Raw genomic sequence first — 21,496 nt, 5'->3', positions numbered from 1 at the left:
GTTTTTCTTCTTTCTACCGAATGATTCCCAATGAAGCTTTTCAATACATGGGGATAGTTCAACTTCTGAAATATTTTGGATGGAATTGGGTTAGTCTAATTGTTTCAGACGGTGAAAGTGGTGAAAACTTTCTTCGAACTCTGAGACCCAAGCTTCTACAAAATAATATTTGCATAGCTGGGATACAGATGATCCCAATTATGTCACTATTTTTATTAAGAGAAATACTTAAGAAAAAAATCCTTCAAATTCAATCTGTTATCTCCCAAAGTAAAATCAATGTGTTCCTTGTATATGGAAATGGCCAGTCTCTGGAAGGACTACAGATGGTTTTATATTCAATGGAAATTGGCCTTAACAAGCCTCTGGAGAAGGTGTGGATCACAACATGTGAATGGGATTTCACTGCTCATAACCCTGCTAGACGATTTAGCAAAAAATCCTTCAATGGAACCCTATCATTCTCACTCCATACCAAAGTTGTGCCAGGATTTCAGAATTTTCTTGAGAAAATAAATCCTCTGAAGTCTACATTTTATTTCCTGTCTGAATTCTGGACATCAACATTCTTCTGCTCACTCAACATCCATATAGTTTATGAACAGAAAATGAAGAATTGCACTGGGGAAGAGAAGCTGGAGAGCCTTCCTGATTTTGTCTTTGAAATGGGGATGTCTGGTTGGAGTTATAGCATCTACAATGCTGTTTATCTTGTGGCACATTCTCTCCATGCTTTGTATTCCTGGAGGAACAAACGGCGGGGAAGCAGAAATCAAGGCCAATGGAATCTCCAAAATGTTCCTCCCTGGCAGGTACTCACAAGTAAATTGGTCAATTCATTAAAACCAAAATAATTTAGAAAACCAAAAGAGAACTAAAACAGAAGCATACCTGATGTAACAACAGAGATAAACCAGTAAACACAACCAACATTTGAAACTGCAAAGAAAAGCAAGTGAATGTTTTTAGGAGAATGTTGAGAGAATGGAGATACCTTATAAAATATTTAAAGTGAATTAGAAATTGAGAGTCCAGATGCACCAATGATATACTGATTTAAAATTGATGCTAAATTTAACACCATGGGGAAAATGGATAAATTAATCCAGGGTTTTTCCACCAGTGGTATGGGTACCTCCTGTGGTACATTGGCACCTGGCAGGTGGTACACGACCATCCTAGAAAGTGGTAGCGGGGGAGAGGAATGAGCTGAACCAGTTGCAGCACTGCACAAGCCTGGGTGAGAGATGGCTGGAGCTGCAGGGCTAATCAGTGCCACTTTCCAGCTGATCGGCACTTCTTCGGGGCTGTCAGGGCTCAGTGGAAGCACCAGGACCAGTACATCAAGAATCAAAAAGGTTTTATTTAACTAGAACATGGATGTTTAACCATAACAGCAATATTTTTCATCTGAATCTGAAACCAGGGACTCATTCCATTCCATCTAAACCAGCGGTTCTCAACCTTTTTTTCTTTTTTTTTCTTTTTCTTTTCTTTTTTTCTTATTATTACAAATTTTCTTATTATTAACCCTGTATTCTGCTCTGGGAAGTGAAGGGAGGGGTGTTGGGGGTGGGAGGGAGGAAATGTGGGGTGGTAAGTGTAATATAGATAATGGTTGCTTATAGGGGTGCGGCCTGGGCACTCCCCTTATGCTGCGTTCATGGGTTTGATAGGGATGAGAGGTGAGAAAGTGTAGAGAGGAAGTAGGGCAGTGAGAGGAGAGGGGGAGGGGAAGAGAGTAGGATGGGAGGTGAGAAAGAGGAGGGAAGTAGGGAATGTTTTAAGAGAGGGTGGACACGGCCTGATGTACTTCGAAAACACTAGTTTTCAGTACTGCATCATCTCAATTTAAATGTCATATCATTGATGTTCCAAGTGGCCGTTACTTTTCCTTACAGCAGTAACCTATTTCTCCTTCCCTCTAGCTTAATTCATTTTTGAGACAAGTCCACTTTAACAATAACGTTGGAGATGAAATATTTCTCGATGAAGAGGGATTTAGCGATAGGCTATGACCTCATCAATTTGGTGACATTTCCCAATGAATCTTTCCAGAGAGTCCAAGTTGGAAGAATCGATCCCAGTTTTCAACTTGGAAAAGAATTCATCATTAATGCAAGTGCCGTTATGTGGAATCCCACGTTTCATCAGGTTGGAACTGTTATATTTTCTTACACTTAATATCAGTATCATTTGAGTGGTAATCTGGAGAACAACAAGGAAATTTGTTGAGAGAGCTGAATTTAGAAAATATATTGGGGAAAAAGAAAAATGCAGAAAGAGTTACCAACGTCAGATAACTGTGAAATTAGGAATCTTTCTAAGATATTAATAACCTGATTCATAATTTCTAAAATCTATCTGTTCCAAATGTATGTAATTCAGAATTATCAGCGAGAGGAGAAAACTATTTCTTGTTCTGTAGACTCTTTTTTTCTGGACAATATTAACAGAAGGTGCCAAAATCTACCTGTGTTGAGAGCTGCCATCCTGGACAAAGCAAACTAATTCAGCAGGGAAAACAAATCTGTTGTTATGATTGCATTCCGTGTCCTTCAGGGAGGATCTCAACACAAATGGGTAAGTGTAGAATTCAGATCTATCTAGGAAAACATCCAGAAATTTTCTATTTTGTGCTTTCTCCCTCACATACATCTAATGACTTTATTATGGTTTATGATCTTCAGTAGTGTATTCAAAGGCTATTCTTATATTGATTTGTGCTTTTAAATCAGGGACCCCAACCCCCAAGGTGTGCGTATTCAGAACTGGGCCATGCAAGTGGTGTGCAGGCATATGTATGAACATGTGAAGCTCAATTTGTGTGAGCTTTGTGCACCTGCTGCTCATGCAAATGGAGCTGTGTGTGCTCACCCATTGCTTGTGCAAAGCTATTCCCTCTCCCCACCACTGCCGGTGCTGTTACTGTTCCAGAAAGCTGAAAAGATTGGGGACCATCATTTTAAAAGACTTTTGTAGAGTTTAATACTAACTTTTCTACATCAAATAATATATAAAGAGCAGGAAGTATGAAAAATATTAGTACAAAGTTCAAATACTGAATTTATGCTTGTGATCTTCAGATGCAGATGAATGTGAGTCTTGCCAAGAAGAACAATATCCTAACACAAATCAACAAGAATGCATTCCCAAAGTAATGACTTACCTGTCCTATAAAGATGGCCTGGCAACAGCTCTGACATCTTTGGCACTTTTTCTTTCTCTGACCACACTTATTGTGATGGCAATCTTCAGGTTACACTCGAACACTCCCATTGTGAAAGCCAACAATTGGAGCATCACATGTATCCTGCTCACCTCTCTGCTTCTATGTTTTCTTTGCTCCCTCTTCTTCATAGGAAGACCTAGCAAGGAAACCTGCCTTTTAAGGCAGGCTGTGTTTGGTATCACCTTCTCTGTTGCTGTTTCCTGTGTACTGGCCAAAACGATCACTGTGGTTCTGGCTTTTGTGGCTACAAAACCAGGGAACAAGATGAGGAAATGGATGGGAAAGAGGCTAGCAATCTTGGTTATTGTGCCTTGTTCTTTGATTCAGATTGCCATCTGTGCTGTTTGGTTAGTGAACAAGCCCCCTTTTCCAGAATTAGAGAAGCATTCCCAAGTGGGTGAGATCTTAGTGAAATGCAGCGAAGGCTCAGAGATGATGTTTTACATTGTGTTGGGCTACCTGGGTCTTCTGGCCATTGTCAGCTTCGCAGTGGCTTTCTTTGCCAGGAAATTGCCTGACAGTTTCAATGAAGCCAAGTTCATCACTTTCAGCATGTTAGTGTTTTGCAGTGTTTGGATTTCCTTCATCCCCACCTACTTGAGCACCAAGGGCAAATTGATGGTAGCCATGGAGATTTTCTCCATCTTAACCTCTGCTTTTGGTTTATTGAGTTGTATTTTCCTTCCCAAATGCTATATTATTATAATACATCCTGAATTAAATAAAAAGGAGCAAATGGTAAGGAAAAGGAATGATTGATACTGCATAAGAAGAAGCTAAGATTCCTAGCTTCAAAATAAAGGCACAATGCCAGGGTAGACGTAATGCAGACAATCTCTGAAAGATTCTAAGGCAGTGGTTCTCAACCTTTCTAATGCCACGACTCCATAATACAGTTCCCCATGTTGTGGTGACCCCCAACCACTTATACATCACTGGGTGCCAGGGGCATGGCCAAAGAAAAGGGGGAAAAATGGCGGACAGCATTGTTTGGTGGCCCCGGTGAAATGGTCATTCGACCTCCAATGGGGTCCCGACCCACAGGTTGAGAACCACTGTTCTAAGGTGAGATTGGCTTATTTCTTAGCTGAAAAATTGAGAATGGTTGAAGGCTAATTGTGTGCTTTTTGCTGAATAAAGATACGTTCTTCATTTTGTTTAATATATATATTATTAAAAGCTTTAAACTAACATAAAAACTAACATTAAGAAAAAAGAAAAGAAAATACAATAGTGCAGAAACAAAAAATAAAAATAAATTTAAAAAGGAGCTTCAAGTTTTTTTTGTTTCAATGATTAAATGAAAATTATTGATCAAATTAAGAATAATGGACATTGGCCAAGATTCTTTGCAAAGCAGATAGTTGGTAGCTCTATTAAAGAAATTAAGTTCAGTCTTGTATACAGGAAGTTTATCGATTGAGATATTTTGCTTTCTGTGACACTAGGAGGTGACTGCTATTAAAATTAATCTAATCCCACAAAAATAAAAAGATAAGAGGCTGTTGCTTATATGGTTCAGGTCTTCTTTTTGAGAAAAAGGCGGGTGAGGCAGGAGAATTTTGCATAAAGTTTTCTAGTGTGCCATTTATACTTATTGCTGATTTGGGATCCAATGCTCATTATCAGTTGGTCTATTGCAATGGACTTACTTGGAACTGCCCTTCAAAAGCATTTGGAAGCTGTGTCTGGTTTGGAATGCACTTGTATTTGTCATTTTTTAGTATGAGTATACTGGACCACATTAAAACTGAAATTCTATTGCCTGCTCTCAAAACAAAGTATATATCTATCCATACACATGCATAACACATATATACACATGATATACAGTGGGGCAAAAAAGTATTGCCCCACTGTATATCATATATACACATGATATACTGTGGGGCAATTGTGCAAGTTCTCCCACTTAAAAAGATGAGAGAGGCCTGTAATTGTCATCATAGGTAGACCTCAACTATGAGAGACAAAATGAGAAAACAAATCCAGACAATCACATTGTCTGATTTGGAAAGAATTTATTTGCAAATTATGGTGGAAAATAAGTATTTGGTCAATATCAAAAATTCATCTCAATACTTTGTTATATATCCTTTGTTGGCAATGACAGAGGTCAAACGTTTTCTGTAAGTCTTCACAAGGTTGGCACACACTGTTGTGGTATTTTGGCCCATTCCTTCATGCAGATCTCCACTAGAGTAGTGATGTTTTGGGGCTGTCGCTGGGCAACATGGACCTTTAACTCCTTCCAAAGGTTTTCTATGGGGTGGGGACTGGAGACTGGCTAGGCCACTCCAGGACCTTGAAATGCTTCTTATGAAGCCACTCCTTCATTGATCGGGCGGTGTGTTTGGGATCATTGTCATGCTGAAAGACCCAGCCATGTTTCATCTTCAATGCCCTTGCTGATGGAAGGAGGTTTGTACTCAAAATCTCACGATACATGGCCCCATTAATTCTTTCCTGTACATGGATCAGTCGTCCTAGTTCCTTTGCAGAGAAACAGCCCCAAAGCGTGATATTGCCACCCCCATGCTTCACAGTAGGTATGGTGTTCTTTGGATATAACTCAGCATTCTCTCTCCTCCAAACACGACGAGTTGTGTTTCTACCAAAGAGTTCTACTTTGGTTTCATCTGACCATAGGACATTTTCACAATCCTCTTCTGGATCATCCAAATGTTCTCTAGCAAACTTCAGATGGGCCCAGACATGTACTGGCTGAAGCAGGGGGACACGTCTGGCACTGCAGAATCTGAGTCCCTGGTGGCGTAGTGTGTTACTGATAGTTGCCTTTGTTACATTGGTCCCAGCTCTCTGCAGGTCATTCACTAGGTCCCCCCGTGTGGTTCTGGGATCTTTGCTCACCGTTCTTGTGATCATCTTGACCCCATGGGATGAGATTTTGCATGGAGCCCCAGATCGAGGGAAATTATCAGTGGTATTGTATGTCTTCCATTTTCTAATTATTGCTCCCACAGTTGATTTCTTCACAGCAAGCTGCTTACCTATTGCAGATTCAGTCTTCCCAGCCTGGTGCCGGTCTACAATTTTGTTTCTGGTGTCCTTCGACGGTCTTCACCATAGTGGAGTTTGGAGTGTGACTGTTTGAGGTTGTGGACAGGTGTCTTTTATACTGATAACAAGTTCAAACAGGTGCCATTAATACAGGTAATGAGTGGAGGACAGAGGAGCCTCTTAAAGAAAAAGTTACAGGTCTGTGAGAGCCAGAAATCTTGCTTGTTTGTAGGTGACCAAATACTTATTTTCCACCATAATTTGCAAATAAATTCTTTCCAAATCAGACAATGTGATTGTCTGGATTTGTTTTCTCATTTTGTCTCTCATAGTTGAGGTCTACCTATGATGACAATTACAGGTCTCTCTCATCTTTTTAAGTGGGAGAACTCGCACAATTGGTGGCTGACTAAATACTTTTTTGCCCCACTTTTTTTCCCATATAGTGGAAAGAGGAAGATTGGGAGTTCACAAGGTTGATACTATATGGAACAAAAGTGAGACTGAATCTGGATGTTCTGTTTTGGTTACCCAGAATCCTCCTCCCAGAAGGTAACAAGGAAAACAGGTTATGAAATGGATGTGTAGTGTCCCAGACAATATTGCGGACCCTTCTCAAGCAATGCTTATATGGTATGTCCTGGATTGAAGGAAGGAAACTGCCAATAATCTTTTCTGCCATCCTCACCGTTCTCTGCACAGCCTTTCAGTCTGAAGCAGTAATGCTTCCAAACCAGACTGTAATGACAGGATGCTCTTGATCAAATGTTGGTTGTCATTTTTAAACTGCTACATGATACATAGTAATGTGCAGGGCTGCCTGTTTTCAGTGGTGTCACAGTTCTGGCAGGTTGGGAAATTCTGGATCTATTTTGTGAAAGAATGATACCGAGTGGGATCCTGGACATATGTCTTCTGTACTGTGAAGCTTCTTTTCAGAATTCAGATGGTCCCAACCATGTGGACTTTCTAGAATCTTGAAGACTTGGTTCTTTCTTCAGTCATTGGGGCTAGAATATTGGTGGAGTCCTTTAATGGAGGTGGAAGTTGTTTAATTCTTACATGCCTTGTAAGAGACTCAATTGATTTTTAAATGATGTTTCCAATGGTGTTTATATTTTGCTTTTATATATACTTTATTAGCTGCTCAGATATATTTGTGTATGGATGGGAAGCTATATAAGTTTGCTAAATGAATACAGATTTAAATACTAACAGGATTAGATACCTTGTTCTATTCATGTGACAAAGCATTAAGAATTATATTGAGACTTTGATTACTACTTTTCAAGGGAAGACTCCTGAAGTTGGGCAAAGGTTTTTTAGAGCAGGATGGGACAATCTGGAGAATGATGGATATTTTGGTAGAAAGTTCAAGATCCCTGTTTGCGTGCAGTGGTGACAGGGTCCTAGAATGCTCCTTCTCAGCTCAGTGAAAGTGTTCTCTTCCCATCTCTGAACCTGCATACCTTTCCCCCAGTGTGGAGGAGGACACAGATAAATCCATACTCTCTAAACAATGGACAGGCATGGTAATGGTGGGATTATACAAGCCAGATCTCTTTATCCTGCACTATCATATGCACTTGCCTTCTCACAAGTCCTCTGCTGATGGAACTGCTTTTAAACATAGGTTTAACACATTTCTTGAATTGGAGACTGACTCAGAAGCCTGGGGTTTGAAATAAGCATTTAGTCAAGTAGCCAAGAAGTGCCAGGCAGTTTCCATTCCTCTGAAGTTACCTGATAGGATGAGCGATGAAGCATGCCAGTTTTTTTCTTCAATAAAACTGGTAGTGTTTGTTGTATTTTCAAAGAAATAGTAAGATTGTCCTTTGAAGAACTTTTGAGTGCATTTTTGGCTTCCTTAAGTCTTTCTCTTTCCTTTGTCAAAAATGAAGTAGGTCAGTAGAAAACTATTTTAGTCTTCATGATCTGTTCATTCCTTCACATCAACAATTGTGCTTTGAAGAGTCAACTTGCACTCTTTTCCACATCTGATATCCATGCCCAGATAAATAGCTCATACGATTATGTCTGATTAGAAGAAGTGTCTAATTGGGATCATCAATGTCATGATGGCTTTCTTGGCATGGACATTGCCTGATAGTTAAATTATGCCAATCTGTGAATGGAAAACTCTTCCCCCTTCCTTTATATACTTAACAATAGAGTTATATTTCCTTTTCTTTTCACTGAGACTGGCACATAATCAATTACATACATTCAGAATCTCATTTATTTGGGCATCTGAAATCTAACTTTGTAAGTTTCTGTGCTATGTAGGGCTATTATAGAGAAATCACAGTTGGCCTTATCCCTCATTTACCTGCCTCAAGTTGAGATGTGAAGATGGTGTATTTTTGTTTTAATTATCACTTTTTTTTCCTCATCAAGCATATTGTACTTTTGATTCTCAATATCTATTTTTCTATTGAAAGAAAGCCACATCCTCTGTGAGAATCCTATCAGCATCTTTTCTTTGTTGGTGTATTTGTTTATTAGATTTATAAGGCCACCAACTCAAACAATGTAACACTAGCAGGAATACGATAAAAAAAAGAATAAGCAATAAACATGACTCCTTCATGACATGGGGCCAGGCTATTTTATGGACCGCCTCTCCCTGATTACATCAGGTCACCTCATCAGATGTGCTAGAACAGTGGTTCTTAACCTGGGCGATATCGGCCCCCCCCCAGGGGACACTTTTGAGACTTTTTCGTACAGTGAATCGCTGTATATCTGTTGTACAAAAACATCAGATCGCTTGCTATTAGTGGAGTGAATTGTTTTTTCAAATGTTCCTCCAGCTAGCTTCAATACAGAATGCTATACTTATGTGAATACACAATACTTATCTTCATGTGCATTGTGCAGCAGCCTCTACTCTTTTTATATTTCTTTTTGCATCTTAAATTTCACTTGTAATTCAATCATTAAATATTACTATTTTTCTTTTCAGGCATTTCACTTTCTTGCAATTGAATTCTGTTTTCAGTGGTCATTACATTTAAGTGTCTTGAATAAATAAGATAATAATGAAATACATGTATGACAAAGTTTGGGAATAAAGTGATGGGTGGCACCAAATTTTTTCATACAGTTGAGATATGGGAAAAAGACTTGAAATAAATTATTTGCATTGATATGTCCTGATGACAATTTTAAAGAAAACAAAACAAGTTTTTGCATAAATTGAAGAATTATTTCCTATGTGGTGATTGAGAGGTTATGTTGGGGGAGAGGGGCAATGACAATTTCATCATTGGCTCAAGGGGGCGATTTGTTCAAAAAGGTTAAGAACCATTGTGCTAGAGGATGCATGCTGTGGGGACCATCAGATAGGGACATGTATTTAGTGGTTCCTATGAAATGTAACTTCTCTGCTGTGTTATCCGGCTTATGGAACATTCTTTGTCCCTAAAATTAGATGAGCTCTATCCTGTTTAATTCCTGAAGGCCCTCAAGAGTTGATTATGTCATCGGACCTGGGGCTCTCAGGGAATGGGAGACATGTGTAGATGGCTCTATTGCTGAGATGGCTAGTTTTACTCTCCCTTCACCTAGGATTTGCATTTCTGTTTTTATATTTACTGTTCATATGATTTGTATATATATTTATACCTGTGGTTTTTATCTGTGGTTTTACCTCTTTGTTGTGCATCACTGAGATTTCCCTTCCATTTGTGGTGGGTAGCTTTATAAATTCAATAAAAAATAAATAAAATAAGGGACAAGATAGCAAAGAAAGTGTGTTGACAATTTAATAAAATTGCGTAAATATTGTAAGCTGAAGTAAAATTGCTAATAACAAAACACTATTTTATTGAAATACCCGGGCAGAAAATGTTTCCGCCAGTAGAGAAGTAATTTGGATGGTCTGACTCATCATGTTTTATATCAGAGCAAAACATTCTGAGGTGTTGGCATTTTCCAAAATTTTGAATCTGATCCCCATACCCTGAAATTTAAAATATGATATTAAAATGAAAATGTGTTGGAAAGATACATAAATACATGACTATAAATCATATTAGCATTTTATTGTAATTCAATATAAAGAAGACAAAATCTTATTTAATAAATAAGATTAATTGTACATATCCTAGCCACTATATTTCTGAATGTAGTTTTCAATTTATTGATCAAAGAAAATACGTCTTCATCCAGAAAAAAGAGTGCACATTTTTTCCTTGTTATTGTGTGTTTGTGAAGTTTCTTACATTAAGAGCCCTGGTGGCATAGTGTTAGAAGACAGTATTGCATACAAAGTCTGCCTACAGCCTGGAGTTTGATCTTGACGAGGCTCAAGGTTTGCTCAGCTTTCCAACCTTCTGAGGTTGGTAAATAAGGACCCAGATTGTTGGGGGCAATATGCAAGTAATGCTTACATGGTAAACCGTGCCGAGAGTGCTGAAATTGCTATGGAGCTGTATTCAAGTCTAAATGTTATTCCTTTCAAAAATGGAAGAAGACATCTATTCCTGAATAAAATTCTTTGACCAATTATCTGTTATGTTGTCTTCAGCCAAATTAGGAATTAGGGCAGCATTTACGCTGCACTTGAAACCACACTAGTCTTTTTCCTAACTAGCTGCTCTCTGGTATTCAGCTCTGGTCTCAGCATGATAATATAGCACTTGGGCATAAAAATGCAACCTAATAAGCCACCACTTGAGGCCAAGATAGAGAAGACCTCCACAGCCACCATGGATTTCCCCTTAGTGCTTAAGTAGGTGGGCACAAAGCAGACCCACACACTGCAAAAGACCAGCATGCTGAAGGTGATGAGTTTGGCTTCATTGAAACTGTCGGGCAACTTCCGGGCAAAGAAGGCCACCATGAAGCTGATGAGGGCCAAAAGCCACATGTAGCCCAGCACAACATAAAACATGATCTCTGAGCCTTCGTTGCATTGCACTAAGATCTCATCCAATTGGGAATGCATGTCCAATTCTGGGAAAGGAGGAGAAAGGGTCAACCACACAGCACAGATGCTTGTTTGAGTAAGTGAGCAAAAAACAATGACTGAGACAGAAAGCCTTTTCCCTACCCACCACCTCATGCGGTTCCCTGGCTTTGTGGCTATGAAGGCCAGAACCACAGTGATGGTTTTGGCTAACACACAAGATACCGCGATGGAGAAGACAACTCCAAAAACTGCTTGCCGGAGGAGACATGTGACTATCCCTGGGCATCCGAGGAAGAAGAAAGAGCAGAGAAAACACAGCAGGAGTGAGAAAAGCAAAGTGCAGGTGATATCCCAATTGTTTGCTTTGACAATGGGAGTGTTTTGGTGGCGGAGAAATGTCCCCATCACTACAATTGTGATTACAGCAAAAGAAACAGCAAAGCTAGTCAGGATTTCTCCCAGGAATTCTTCGTAGGATAAGTAGGCAATAATTTTGGGAATACATTGATGGTGCTTCTCATTTGGATATTGTTCTTCTGGGCACCTCTCACATTGCTTGGAATCTAAAAACCATAAATAAGATCTTTAAAAATTCTATACGTTGAATTGATATTAGGTTTTAACAATTATTCCTTCCTGAAACAGTTTTTGGAATCTTCACACATAAAAGTATGGTTGTATTCTGAGCAAGTTTCCATATTACCACTTCAATCTGATAAGTAGAATTGGCTTCATATAAAGAAAATAAACCTGTTTCAAAAATTGTGCCTTAGGAAAATCTTTTTAAAAGTTTATTTAATATGCCATATTTCTTGAAGAAGAGATTACATACATAAATAAAGAAAAGCTTCTATTTAAAAAAAGAAGAAAGAAAACAAGGCAGGTGAGAGATCCCAATCAATCTATTCTTGTGTTTAAATTATATTAAAAAACCCAAACTTGATTAGAGAATAATGTATTTTTAAAGAGATATTACCGTAGATCTCTTTTTCTTACCAACCATGGTGGAAATGCTTCCCTCTGAACATTGGACACAGTCATAGCAGCAAACCTGTTTCCCCTCCTTAATTAATTTCCGGTACCCAGGATAGCAACTTTCTACACAGGTGGCAGAAGGTGGTGTCTAATGGGAATTGCAAAAGAAAATAATTAAAATAGGTTATAAAAATTAAATGTGTATCCTTGTCCATTGCAGTGTGAGGCTACCAATGAGTTCGGGGTTCCTCATCTGATGAATGTCAGAAATTCATGCAGGAGAAACAGTCCTGCATGAACTAGAACACCATATATTTCATAACTACATATCTAAATTCTGGTGCTGCTATGTGGATGAGATTTTTGTCATCATCAAGAGAAATGCACTTAAAGATTTTCGTGCCATTCTGAACTCCATCTTCCCCAACATACAGTTCACAATGGAGGAAGAAACAGCTAGGAAATTACCATTTGTAAACACAGAAGATGGAAGCCTAGAAACCACAGCTAAATGTCTATGGAGATTCTCAGTCATCCAGGTCATTGTTATCCCAAATACTTTTTTATGAGACAATAGGACTTTGTTGTTTTTCTTTGAAGACGTTTTGCTTCTCATCCAAGAAAAAGCAATAGTTGCTTGCATAGCTTTATGGGTGGGATTTCTAACTTTTTATTGGGGAATTGTCATGTATGTATCCAGATTTGGTTTCACTCTTGACCATGCTGATACTTTGGAACTAATAAACATGTTCTCTAAGGAAGTTTCAAGCCTTGGAGTTCTGCTTTATTTGTCTCTGTCTGTCGGGACCATGACAGAATCATTACAGAAACAGTCCTGGGTGAGCTAGAACACCATTCATTTCAGAACTACACACCTAAATTCTGGTGCTGCTACGTGGATGAGGTATTTGTCATCATCAAGAGAAATACACTTACAGATTTTCATACCATACTGAACTCCATCCTCCCTAATATACAGTTCACAATGAAGGAAAAACAACTAGGCATTTGCGATTTTTTGATGTACTTGTAAACACAGAAGATGGAAGCCTAGAAACTAGAGATAAATGTTTATGGAGATTCTCAGTTATCCAGGTCATGGTTATCCCAAAAATTCTTTTTTACAAGGCAACTGGACTTTGCTATTTTTCTTTGAAGACGTTTCAATTCTCATCCAAGAAGCTTCTTCAGCTTTTGGATAAGAAGTGAAATGTCTTCAAAGAAAAACAAGAAAGTCCAGTTGCTGCATGAAAAAGCATCTTTGGGATACCTAGAAACCACAGTTTATCACAAGGCCACCAACGCTCCACAATTCTGAATTTCAGCAGCAACCATCCACTGTCACACGAAAGGAGTTGCATCAGAACACTATAAGGCAAGGTGAAAAGCCACTGGAGTAACCAGCAAGACAAACAGCTGGAGAGCAGATACCTACATGAACAATTCAAGCAGAAGGGGTGCCCACAATCATTTGTCATAAGATGTCTGTGCAACACAATGGGGAGAAAAAGGAATAAAGAAGTTATAAGACCGACCACATGGCACAGCCTGACATACACTACATCCAAAGCATTTCACAAGCAGTAGAATGCAGCTTCTGAGATGTGCAAGGGGGCATTCCCACCGCAGAGGCTATCATACAAGAACAAATTATGCCAATCAAGGAAGCAAATGCAGGTGTGGTGAGCGGAAGACTTGGGGTGATGGTCAGCTTTGGTAGATGTCCAGTTAATCTCTCCTATTCTGTGATGAGCAATAAAATGGGATAGCACATTAGTCCAATCTTGCCTGTATTTCAAAATGCATAGTATCAGTGCCTGCTGAAAAGCTATTCACTATAGTAAATTTACTATACCAGGGGAAGGCAACCTTGGCTCTTTTATGACTCATGGACTTCAACTCCCAGAATTCCTGAGTCAGTATAGCTGTATACATAGCATAGCTGACTCAGGAATTCTGAGAGTTGAAGTCTATGAGTCATAAAAGAGCCAAGGTTGCCTATCCCTGTACTATACTTTTTCAAAGCACATCACTTGAAAAAACCACTGTATCAAAATTGCCAGCAGCTCTCCCCAGATTTTTGAATTGGCTATGGGAAGCAAAAACTGTGAGTGGCAACAGAAACACGCCCTGCAAAACTCCAGGGAGATGGGATGTGTAGGTTAGGCTGAAGTGGTGAATAGATATGCTGACCTTTTTAATGCTTTGGTTCTCAAACTGATTCAACCATCAACTAAACAGTCAGATAAACCCATTAGTGGGAAAGTCCTCTGGACCCAGATGGTCCATAACCCCAGCCAGCAAAGCTCTCTTTCCCCACAATCTGAAAGTATAATGAAGAATTGAGAATTGCTTCATTTTTCCAGGATACAAAATTGTTCTAACATCATTAGGAAGATTTCAAATGACCTTGGAACCGCTCTGAGTTGACTTGTTTAAAATTCCAGAAATTGAGAAAATATCACAATTTTAGTTGGTTTTTTAAAATTCACCTGCTTAAATTTGGGGTTCCATACAATGGCAGTTGTATTAATGGTGAGGTCTTCCTTCTGAGAACTCTGAGGTTCAATATGTCCAACTTGGACCTTCTGAAAGGATCGATTGGGGAAAGTAATCAAGTTGATGATATCGTATGCTGCTGCCAGGTTTCCATTCTCATTGAAAGCTATTTCTTCCCCAGCACTATTGTTGAAATGGAGGTTTTTCAGAAATAAACGAAGCTAAAAGATAAGAGAGATAAGTGAGAAATTAGTGCTGATAGTAGGCAATAGGATTTACAGTTCCATGCTGTGATTTACCAAATGGTGCTGAGCTTGATTTTTAATGAACTTCCAAACATTTTAGTTAATATTTTTTTGTGTTGAAAGGCTTAATTCTACTTTGCATGAATATGTTCACATTTTTTAAGTTTAAGTAATTAATACAGATTTTGTCAGATAGATTGCTCTTCCAAATTTTGCATTTCATGAGAGACAAAAATTATTGCTAAGAAATATAACAGAAAAGCAGAATATTAGAATAACAGAATTGGAAACGACCTTGAAGGTCTTCTACTCCAACCTATTGCTCAAGCAGGAGACCTTAGATCATTTCAGACAAATGCCTGTCCAATCTCTTAAAAATCTCCAGTGTCGGAGCACCCACAACTTCTGAAGGAAAGCCGTTCCATTGATCAATTATTCTAACTGTCAGGAAATTTCCCCTTAGGTTTAGTTGGTTTTCTCCTTGATTAATTTCCAACCATTGCTTTTTGTTCTGCTTTCATGGGCTTTGGAAAATGGCTTGACTCTTTGTGGCTGCCCATTATATCTAATGGATATCGTAACAAAACATATTTATTGGAATCCTCTGCCAGAAAACATGATTAAGAAGTTCCTTTATGGCCTTTGCAGATTAAATCAGCTTACACCAAACATATCTTAGAGAAAGTTAAGTATTCTTAGTCTATCATAACCCTGCCTCCAACTTCATTCCATTATTATTATTTTGCAGAAATTCTTTCTTGTCTCTACTGTAGTAAATTGTTTTCTCTATACTCAGCCACAAAATGCTGCAAAAAAGGTAATCTTTTACTGGATTTGAGAATATTTTGGATTGAAGATTGGAAACAGAGCAAAAGGCGTCTGGGGAAAAAATTACTTCCATATAGCTAAAATAATATCTGTAAAAAAAAATCAAAATTGCAACAAGGAATAAGCACTTTCAGAGGTTACCACCAAGTGTCTAGACGACTAAAAATTATAAAGAGCATTTAAAATATATATTAGATATATAATTCTTCTACTCTAATGGAATAGCTAAATGAAGAACATGGTATTGTTACTTGTTGCATGGCTACCTGTCAGGTGCAAAAAATCAGAAACCAGAATTGAGTTCATAAGTCGTACAGGTTTATTTCATTATACCTATAAATAAGAATATGAACTACTAATGGTCAAGGCAAATTGGTACCAGAGAAAAGTCAAGGGAGCGGAACTTAGGTCTTTTATGGGGGTACAGAGACATGAAACTGATGATGCATTTGACCCCACCCTCGGGCTCAGCAAGTAATCTTCTGTAATCTAAACAAAATCATGTTTTGTTCAACCAAAAACTTTCAGATAAATGCAGATGGGACTGGAGTAAAAATATACTGTTAATGAAAGTTGTAAAAATTGAAATCAATATACGATTAAGCCTACATTTCCATTACATTAGGAGGCACCATAATTCACCTGCCAAGGTTGGACTTTCAGAAAATTCCACTTCTCTCCTTTGTCCATTGTCTTCTTCCTGGTTCTGGGTGAATACATGGTATGGAGAACTTGTGCTACAGCATACACAGCATTGTAAATATTGTAGCTCTGACCAGACATCTAAATTTCAAAGACAGTTCCAGGGAGACTCCCCAGATCCTCCTTCCCAGTGCAGCTTCCTTTGCCTTGTGCATATATATTGTACGTTGAAAATGAACAGGTAAATGCAGCACCCCAGAACTGAGGTAGGAAATACATTTTAGAGTGAAATGGATTTAGGTTCTCAAGGAACTCTTGAAAACCTGGTACCATATTTGTGTGCAGGGCGAAAGACAAGCTGCCATTGAAGGACAATGCTGTGAATTTCTGGGGCTCAAAGACAGAAGTGACATCCCACAAAGCGCTTATGATCCAAACCCTCTCTAGTGGGAGACTGTTACTAATTTCATACCATTCAAGAATTACTCGTAAGCCTTCTATAGATTGCATGTCTCCATAAACAACTATTACGTTGGTTTTACTATACCGTAGGAAAAGTGCTATGTTATTTAGATTATTCTTCCGGAAGGTACTGAGCTCATAATTTATCAGTCTTGGAATAAATTGAATGAAAGAAATGCAAATATCTCTCTGAATTAATTTTGGCCTCAGAATTCTGAAAAATCTCTCTCCAGTTGTGTCTTCTGGGATGAGAAGGCCAATCCAATTCCATCCAAAATGTTTCAAGAGCTGAATAATCCCAACATAGTGAAGGTTTTCATTAGGAGTCATCCAGAAGAAAGAAGGAAACTGCATTTTATCACTCAATGCAAGGTCAAAAGAGCCATAACTGAGCTGCAGAAAAGGAATAATAATGATGTACTTTTAGACTAAATATTGCATCAAAAAATGGAAAAGTACATTTCTTTGGGACACTGTTTTTCCATAGAAAATCTTGATGGGTGAGACAAATACTAAATCTGGAGCTCAACAAATCTTTCCTCAGAGCTTTTGCAACCAGACCATCATTAGCATTCCATTCAACACTTTTTAGACAAAAATCATCTCAGTCTTTGATTGTGCTAACCAGAAATGGAGAGGAGAGAGGAATGAGTAACAAGAGAGGAGTCTTATTCATTAAGGACCTGACAGTATCTGAGAGTATTCATCTGGCATTTTATATTATAAGGCTAAGATAACTAGTGCTTTACTGATAAATGTATTTAACATTGTTGTGGCATTTACAGAAAGAGGAGAAAGTCAAAGAACTTGAGGCACACCCAGAAGATGAAGAGACAATATCAGACATATTATTACAGCATCAATTAACAATGGTTGAGCACACCAGAAGTGCAAGAACCAGAATTTTGTATCTCTCTCAACACCCAAAGAATAAAGAAGAAGAAGAAGAAGAAGAAGAAGAAGAAGAAGAAGAAGAAGAAGAAGAAGAAGAAGAAGAAGAAGAAGAAGAAGAAGAAGAAGAAGAAGAAGACAGAAATAATGATACCTACACCAATTCTTACAAACTAAATATGTTTGTGCTTATTAAGAATTACTGTGGTTGTAATAGTAATTGATACCTTACATTTCTCTGGAAAGATAAATAAATAAGTAAAAACTACCCCAAATCACTTCCCCAATATTGCAGCTGTTTTTGAGGGGTTCTCTCCACTTTTAACCACCACTCTTTCCTTTCTTGTGCATTTATGTGAGCCCGGATACCTACCTGTGGAATTTTGTAGGCATTTAATATGTTGGCCATCTGTATGGTGTTCTGGGAAGGGAGATCACCAATGACAGCCATGATGTTTTGCTTCTTTCCCCTCCTGTAATTGAGGGGACAACGGCCTTCAACAAAGAAAAGAGTCAAAAGGTTCGCAGAAGCTTTCACCGCTTGAAAACCATTGTCATAGACCTTGGAGACCAAGGTGATGTTGGGTAACAAGTTCTCATTCATGTTGATCTCCTGAATGGCAAAATTGAAGGCTAGGGTATGCTGTAGGTTTTTAGGCAACGGCCTGCAAGAAGAGTTTCAGTTAATTCTACAATCTTAGAATGTGACAAGGATTGGATTTAGATAGACTTCTTTGATAATGCTTTTCTCTTTGCCTAAAATGATGTATTTGTCTGCTTTAATGAGTATTAGAGAAGTGAAGAGTGCCCCCATATTCTGAAGCATTTCTTTGAAAAAGAATAAAACCTTCATTCTTAAATTTCAGTAGTTAAGATATTCCAGAGATGAGGAAAGTATGGAATGAGGAGCTTTGTTGGAATGTCTGAATGTCACTTGAGGATCATGTGGGCATCTGTGCATCATACTTTGAGAAGTTTAAAACAGGGTTTTAATGCAATTAAAAGGATTGTTTCTTATGTGTAGCATAGCAATGAAATTGGAGGGCAGAAACTGATGAATTGTGCCAACTGTTAAGACAATCCAAATTCTCAAAATGTACTGTAACATTTGATCACACTCATACATTTAAAAATGACCCACCTTTCTATGTCTTAAAGTACTAAGGAGACATACTGCATGATAAATAGAAATCTCAAGCAACCACAATCTATTTAAAATAAAAGTCTTGGTATATAGAAGTGTTTGCAAATAAGGAATAAATGATAAAATCCTAATTTTTTTCCTGTTCATTGCTGAAAGAGACAGATACAGCTGCTGACTACTGCTCTATCATGGTGGCTGAATAGTTGTCTGGAGGGCTTTGATCTTGATGCACTTTGAAAGAGGTGGTGAGTTTTGAGAGAGGGATCTCATGCATCGTTGCCTGAAGCAGTGGAAAAGAAGAGGCTTGATCCTCTATCAAAACTCACCATCCTCTGTGAAGGATGAGGAACGGCAATTCTTCTTTCAGCTTGAAATTAGATTCACTATGACTAAACCATATTTCAATAGGTCAATCAGGTTGGTCTGATAGTCATTGTTTTTCTAAAAAAAAAAAACTTCTTAAAATGGCAACCAAAGAGGTATATTAGGTAGGCACGTTGCTTTAGATTATTCCAAACTCTTACATTGCTTTAATTGAAAAAAGAAACCCAGACATTTCAGTGGCTTTAAAAAATGGCATATACGTAATAAATCCTGCATTAAATACAATAGAAATAATAACATTAAAATAACCCAGCATAGTTTTATCACTCAAAAGCTTAGTGACCATGCAGTTATAGTTGTATAATTTTGGGGGTAGCAGCAAAGTGCTAGTTTGACCCGTCCCTTCTCTTAGGAATTAGTTTCCATGAACGAATGAAGTAAAGTATATAGTGGTACCTTGGTACTCAACTGCTTTCAAACTCATCAAATTTGGTAGTCAATACATTTCGACATGAACATTTTGTGCTGGTATTCATTGTTTGTTTGATGCACAAGCTTGAACTTCTTGGCATTGGCTGCCATTATTCCTTATGAGAAAACATTGTTTGGTACTCGTTGTTTTTAGTCCTCATCATGCTTCCCTGAACAAATTAACAATGACTATTAGGGTACCACTGTATTTGTCAGTTGTTAGTTTGATTTTTTTTTGAAGAAATATAAAGAATAATTATCTCTTCTTCTATTCTTTTCATTTTTGGAGAATGCCACTATACTGACACATACTTCCACTTTGTCACGTAAACACTCATTTTATCTTTAACATGTTAGAATGGAAGATTTCAGCATCTTACCAAAAGATAAAGTAGAAGATGTAAAGATGTTCTACAATTTGGCCACAACTAAATAGCTAATGTCATTGAGGGGTGAAGTGACCTAGAGGTAGAGCTCTCTTCTCATAATCAGGAGGCTGTGGGTTTGATCCTATGCGTAGTGGCAGATATTTCTCTCTCTGGGCACAATGAGTAATTGTCTGCTGTGAACTCTGCATAGATATCAGGAAGAGCATCTGGCCAGTAAACACTTGAGTTCCATTCAGTTACCTCAACTCCACCCTGATGCAAGGGCTTGCAAGGTTGTTAAAAGAAAAAAATTAGCTAATGTCATTATATAGAGCAGGGATGTCAAACTGCCGGCCCCCGGGCCAGATGCATGCTAGCAAAACCGCACCCACCCCATTACCGGCAATGGAAAAATAGTCACAATATGTCATGACATGTCATGTGATGTTGTGAGTTTGACACTGCTGATATAGAGGAAAGATATATTAACTGATTTTAAGATGTTTGTTCTCCAGCTTCATGTTTATATTTGTACTGAAACTCAAGGAGTCACAAATTAGTGGCAAATGAGGACCCAGATTATTGGGGGCAATATGCAAGTGATGCTTACATGGTAAACTGTGCAGAGAGTGCTGAAATTGCTATGGAGCTGTATACAAGTTGTTGCATTCAAAAATGGAAGAAGACATCGATTCCTGAATAAAATATAGCTATCAAGCTATGAAGCTATTAAGTCAGGCCATCCTAATTACTTCTGTACATGAGGAGATTTTCTGCCTGGGTATTTCAACAAAATAGTGATTTGTTATTAGCAATGTCACTAATAAAATCTATATAGCTTTATAACTTTATAGCTCTTTTTATAATAGAGTGTAGCATTCTGAGGCATTTGCAGTTTTCAAAATTTTGAATCTGATCCCCATCCCCTGAAATTTAAAATATGATATAAAAAGAAAATATGTTGGAAAGAGGACACCAATAAATACATGACTATAAATCATATTAGCATTTTATTGTAATTTAATATAAAGAAGATAATATCTTATTTAATAAATAAGATTAGTTGTGGACATCCTAGCCACTATATTTCTGAATGTAGTTTTCCATTTATGGATCAAAGACAAAGACGTCTTCATCCAGAAAAAAGAGTGCACATTTTTCCTGGTTATTGCGTGTTTGTGAAGTTTCTTACATTAAGAGACCTGGTGGCATAGTGTTAGAAGACAGTATTGCATACAAAGTCTGCCTACAGCCTGGAGTTTGATCTTGACGAGGCTCCAGGTTCACTCAGCTTTCCAATCTTCTGAGGTCTGTAAATGAGGACCCAGATTGTTGGGGGCAATATGCAAGTAATGCTTACATGGTAAACTGTGCAGAGAGTGCTGAAATTGCTATGGAGCTGTATACAAGTCTAAATGTTGCTTTCAAAAATGGAAGAAGACATCTATTCCTAAATAAAATTCTTTGACCAATCATCTG

At 38.1% G+C, this 21,496-nt stretch overlaps 1 protein-coding gene across 1 annotated transcript; it reads right to left on the bottom strand.

Annotated features, from left to right (window-relative positions):
* Positions 1 to 10,780: 10,780 nt before the first annotated feature.
* Positions 10,781 to 18,161, bottom strand: LOC120296649 (vomeronasal type-2 receptor 26-like). Its single transcript, XM_039318498.1, has 4 exons — positions 18,084 to 18,161; positions 14,636 to 14,863; positions 12,165 to 12,291; positions 10,781 to 11,731 (listed from the first exon to the last, which is right to left on the bottom strand). The coding sequence occupies exons 1-4, from the start codon at positions 18,159 to 18,161 to the stop codon at positions 10,809 to 10,811; spliced, it is 1,356 nt and encodes a 451-aa protein (XP_039174432.1). The 3' UTR covers positions 10,781 to 10,808.
* Positions 18,162 to 21,496: the final 3,335 nt, after the last annotated feature.

The sequence above is a fragment of the Crotalus tigris genome, unplaced genomic scaffold (genome assembly GCF_016545835.1).
Source record: "Crotalus tigris isolate CLP2741 ecotype Arizona unplaced genomic scaffold, ASM1654583v1 scf7180000021434.168247, whole genome shotgun sequence".
In the NCBI taxonomy this organism is placed as follows: Eukaryota; Metazoa; Chordata; class Lepidosauria; order Squamata; family Viperidae; genus Crotalus; species Crotalus tigris.
The sequence above is the reverse complement of the archived record's forward strand: the minus strand, read 5'-3'. Positions and strand labels throughout refer to the sequence as shown.

What these genes read in the sequence shown, in the direction of transcription:
- LOC120296649 (XM_039318498.1), bottom strand. Translation starts at nt 18,161, where the DNA reads ATGGCTGTCATTGGTGATCTCCCTTCCCAGAACACCATACAGATGGCC. An exon ending in ATGCCTACAAAATTCCACAG is followed by an intron (nt 14,864 to 18,083) that starts GTAGGTATCCGG and finishes CTTATCTTTTAG; the next exon opens with CTTCGTTTATTTCTGAAAAA. An exon ending in GGAACCCCAAATTTAAGCAG is followed by an intron (nt 12,292 to 14,635) that starts GTGAATTTTAAA and finishes AATTCCCATTAG; the next exon opens with ACACCACCTTCTGCCACCTG.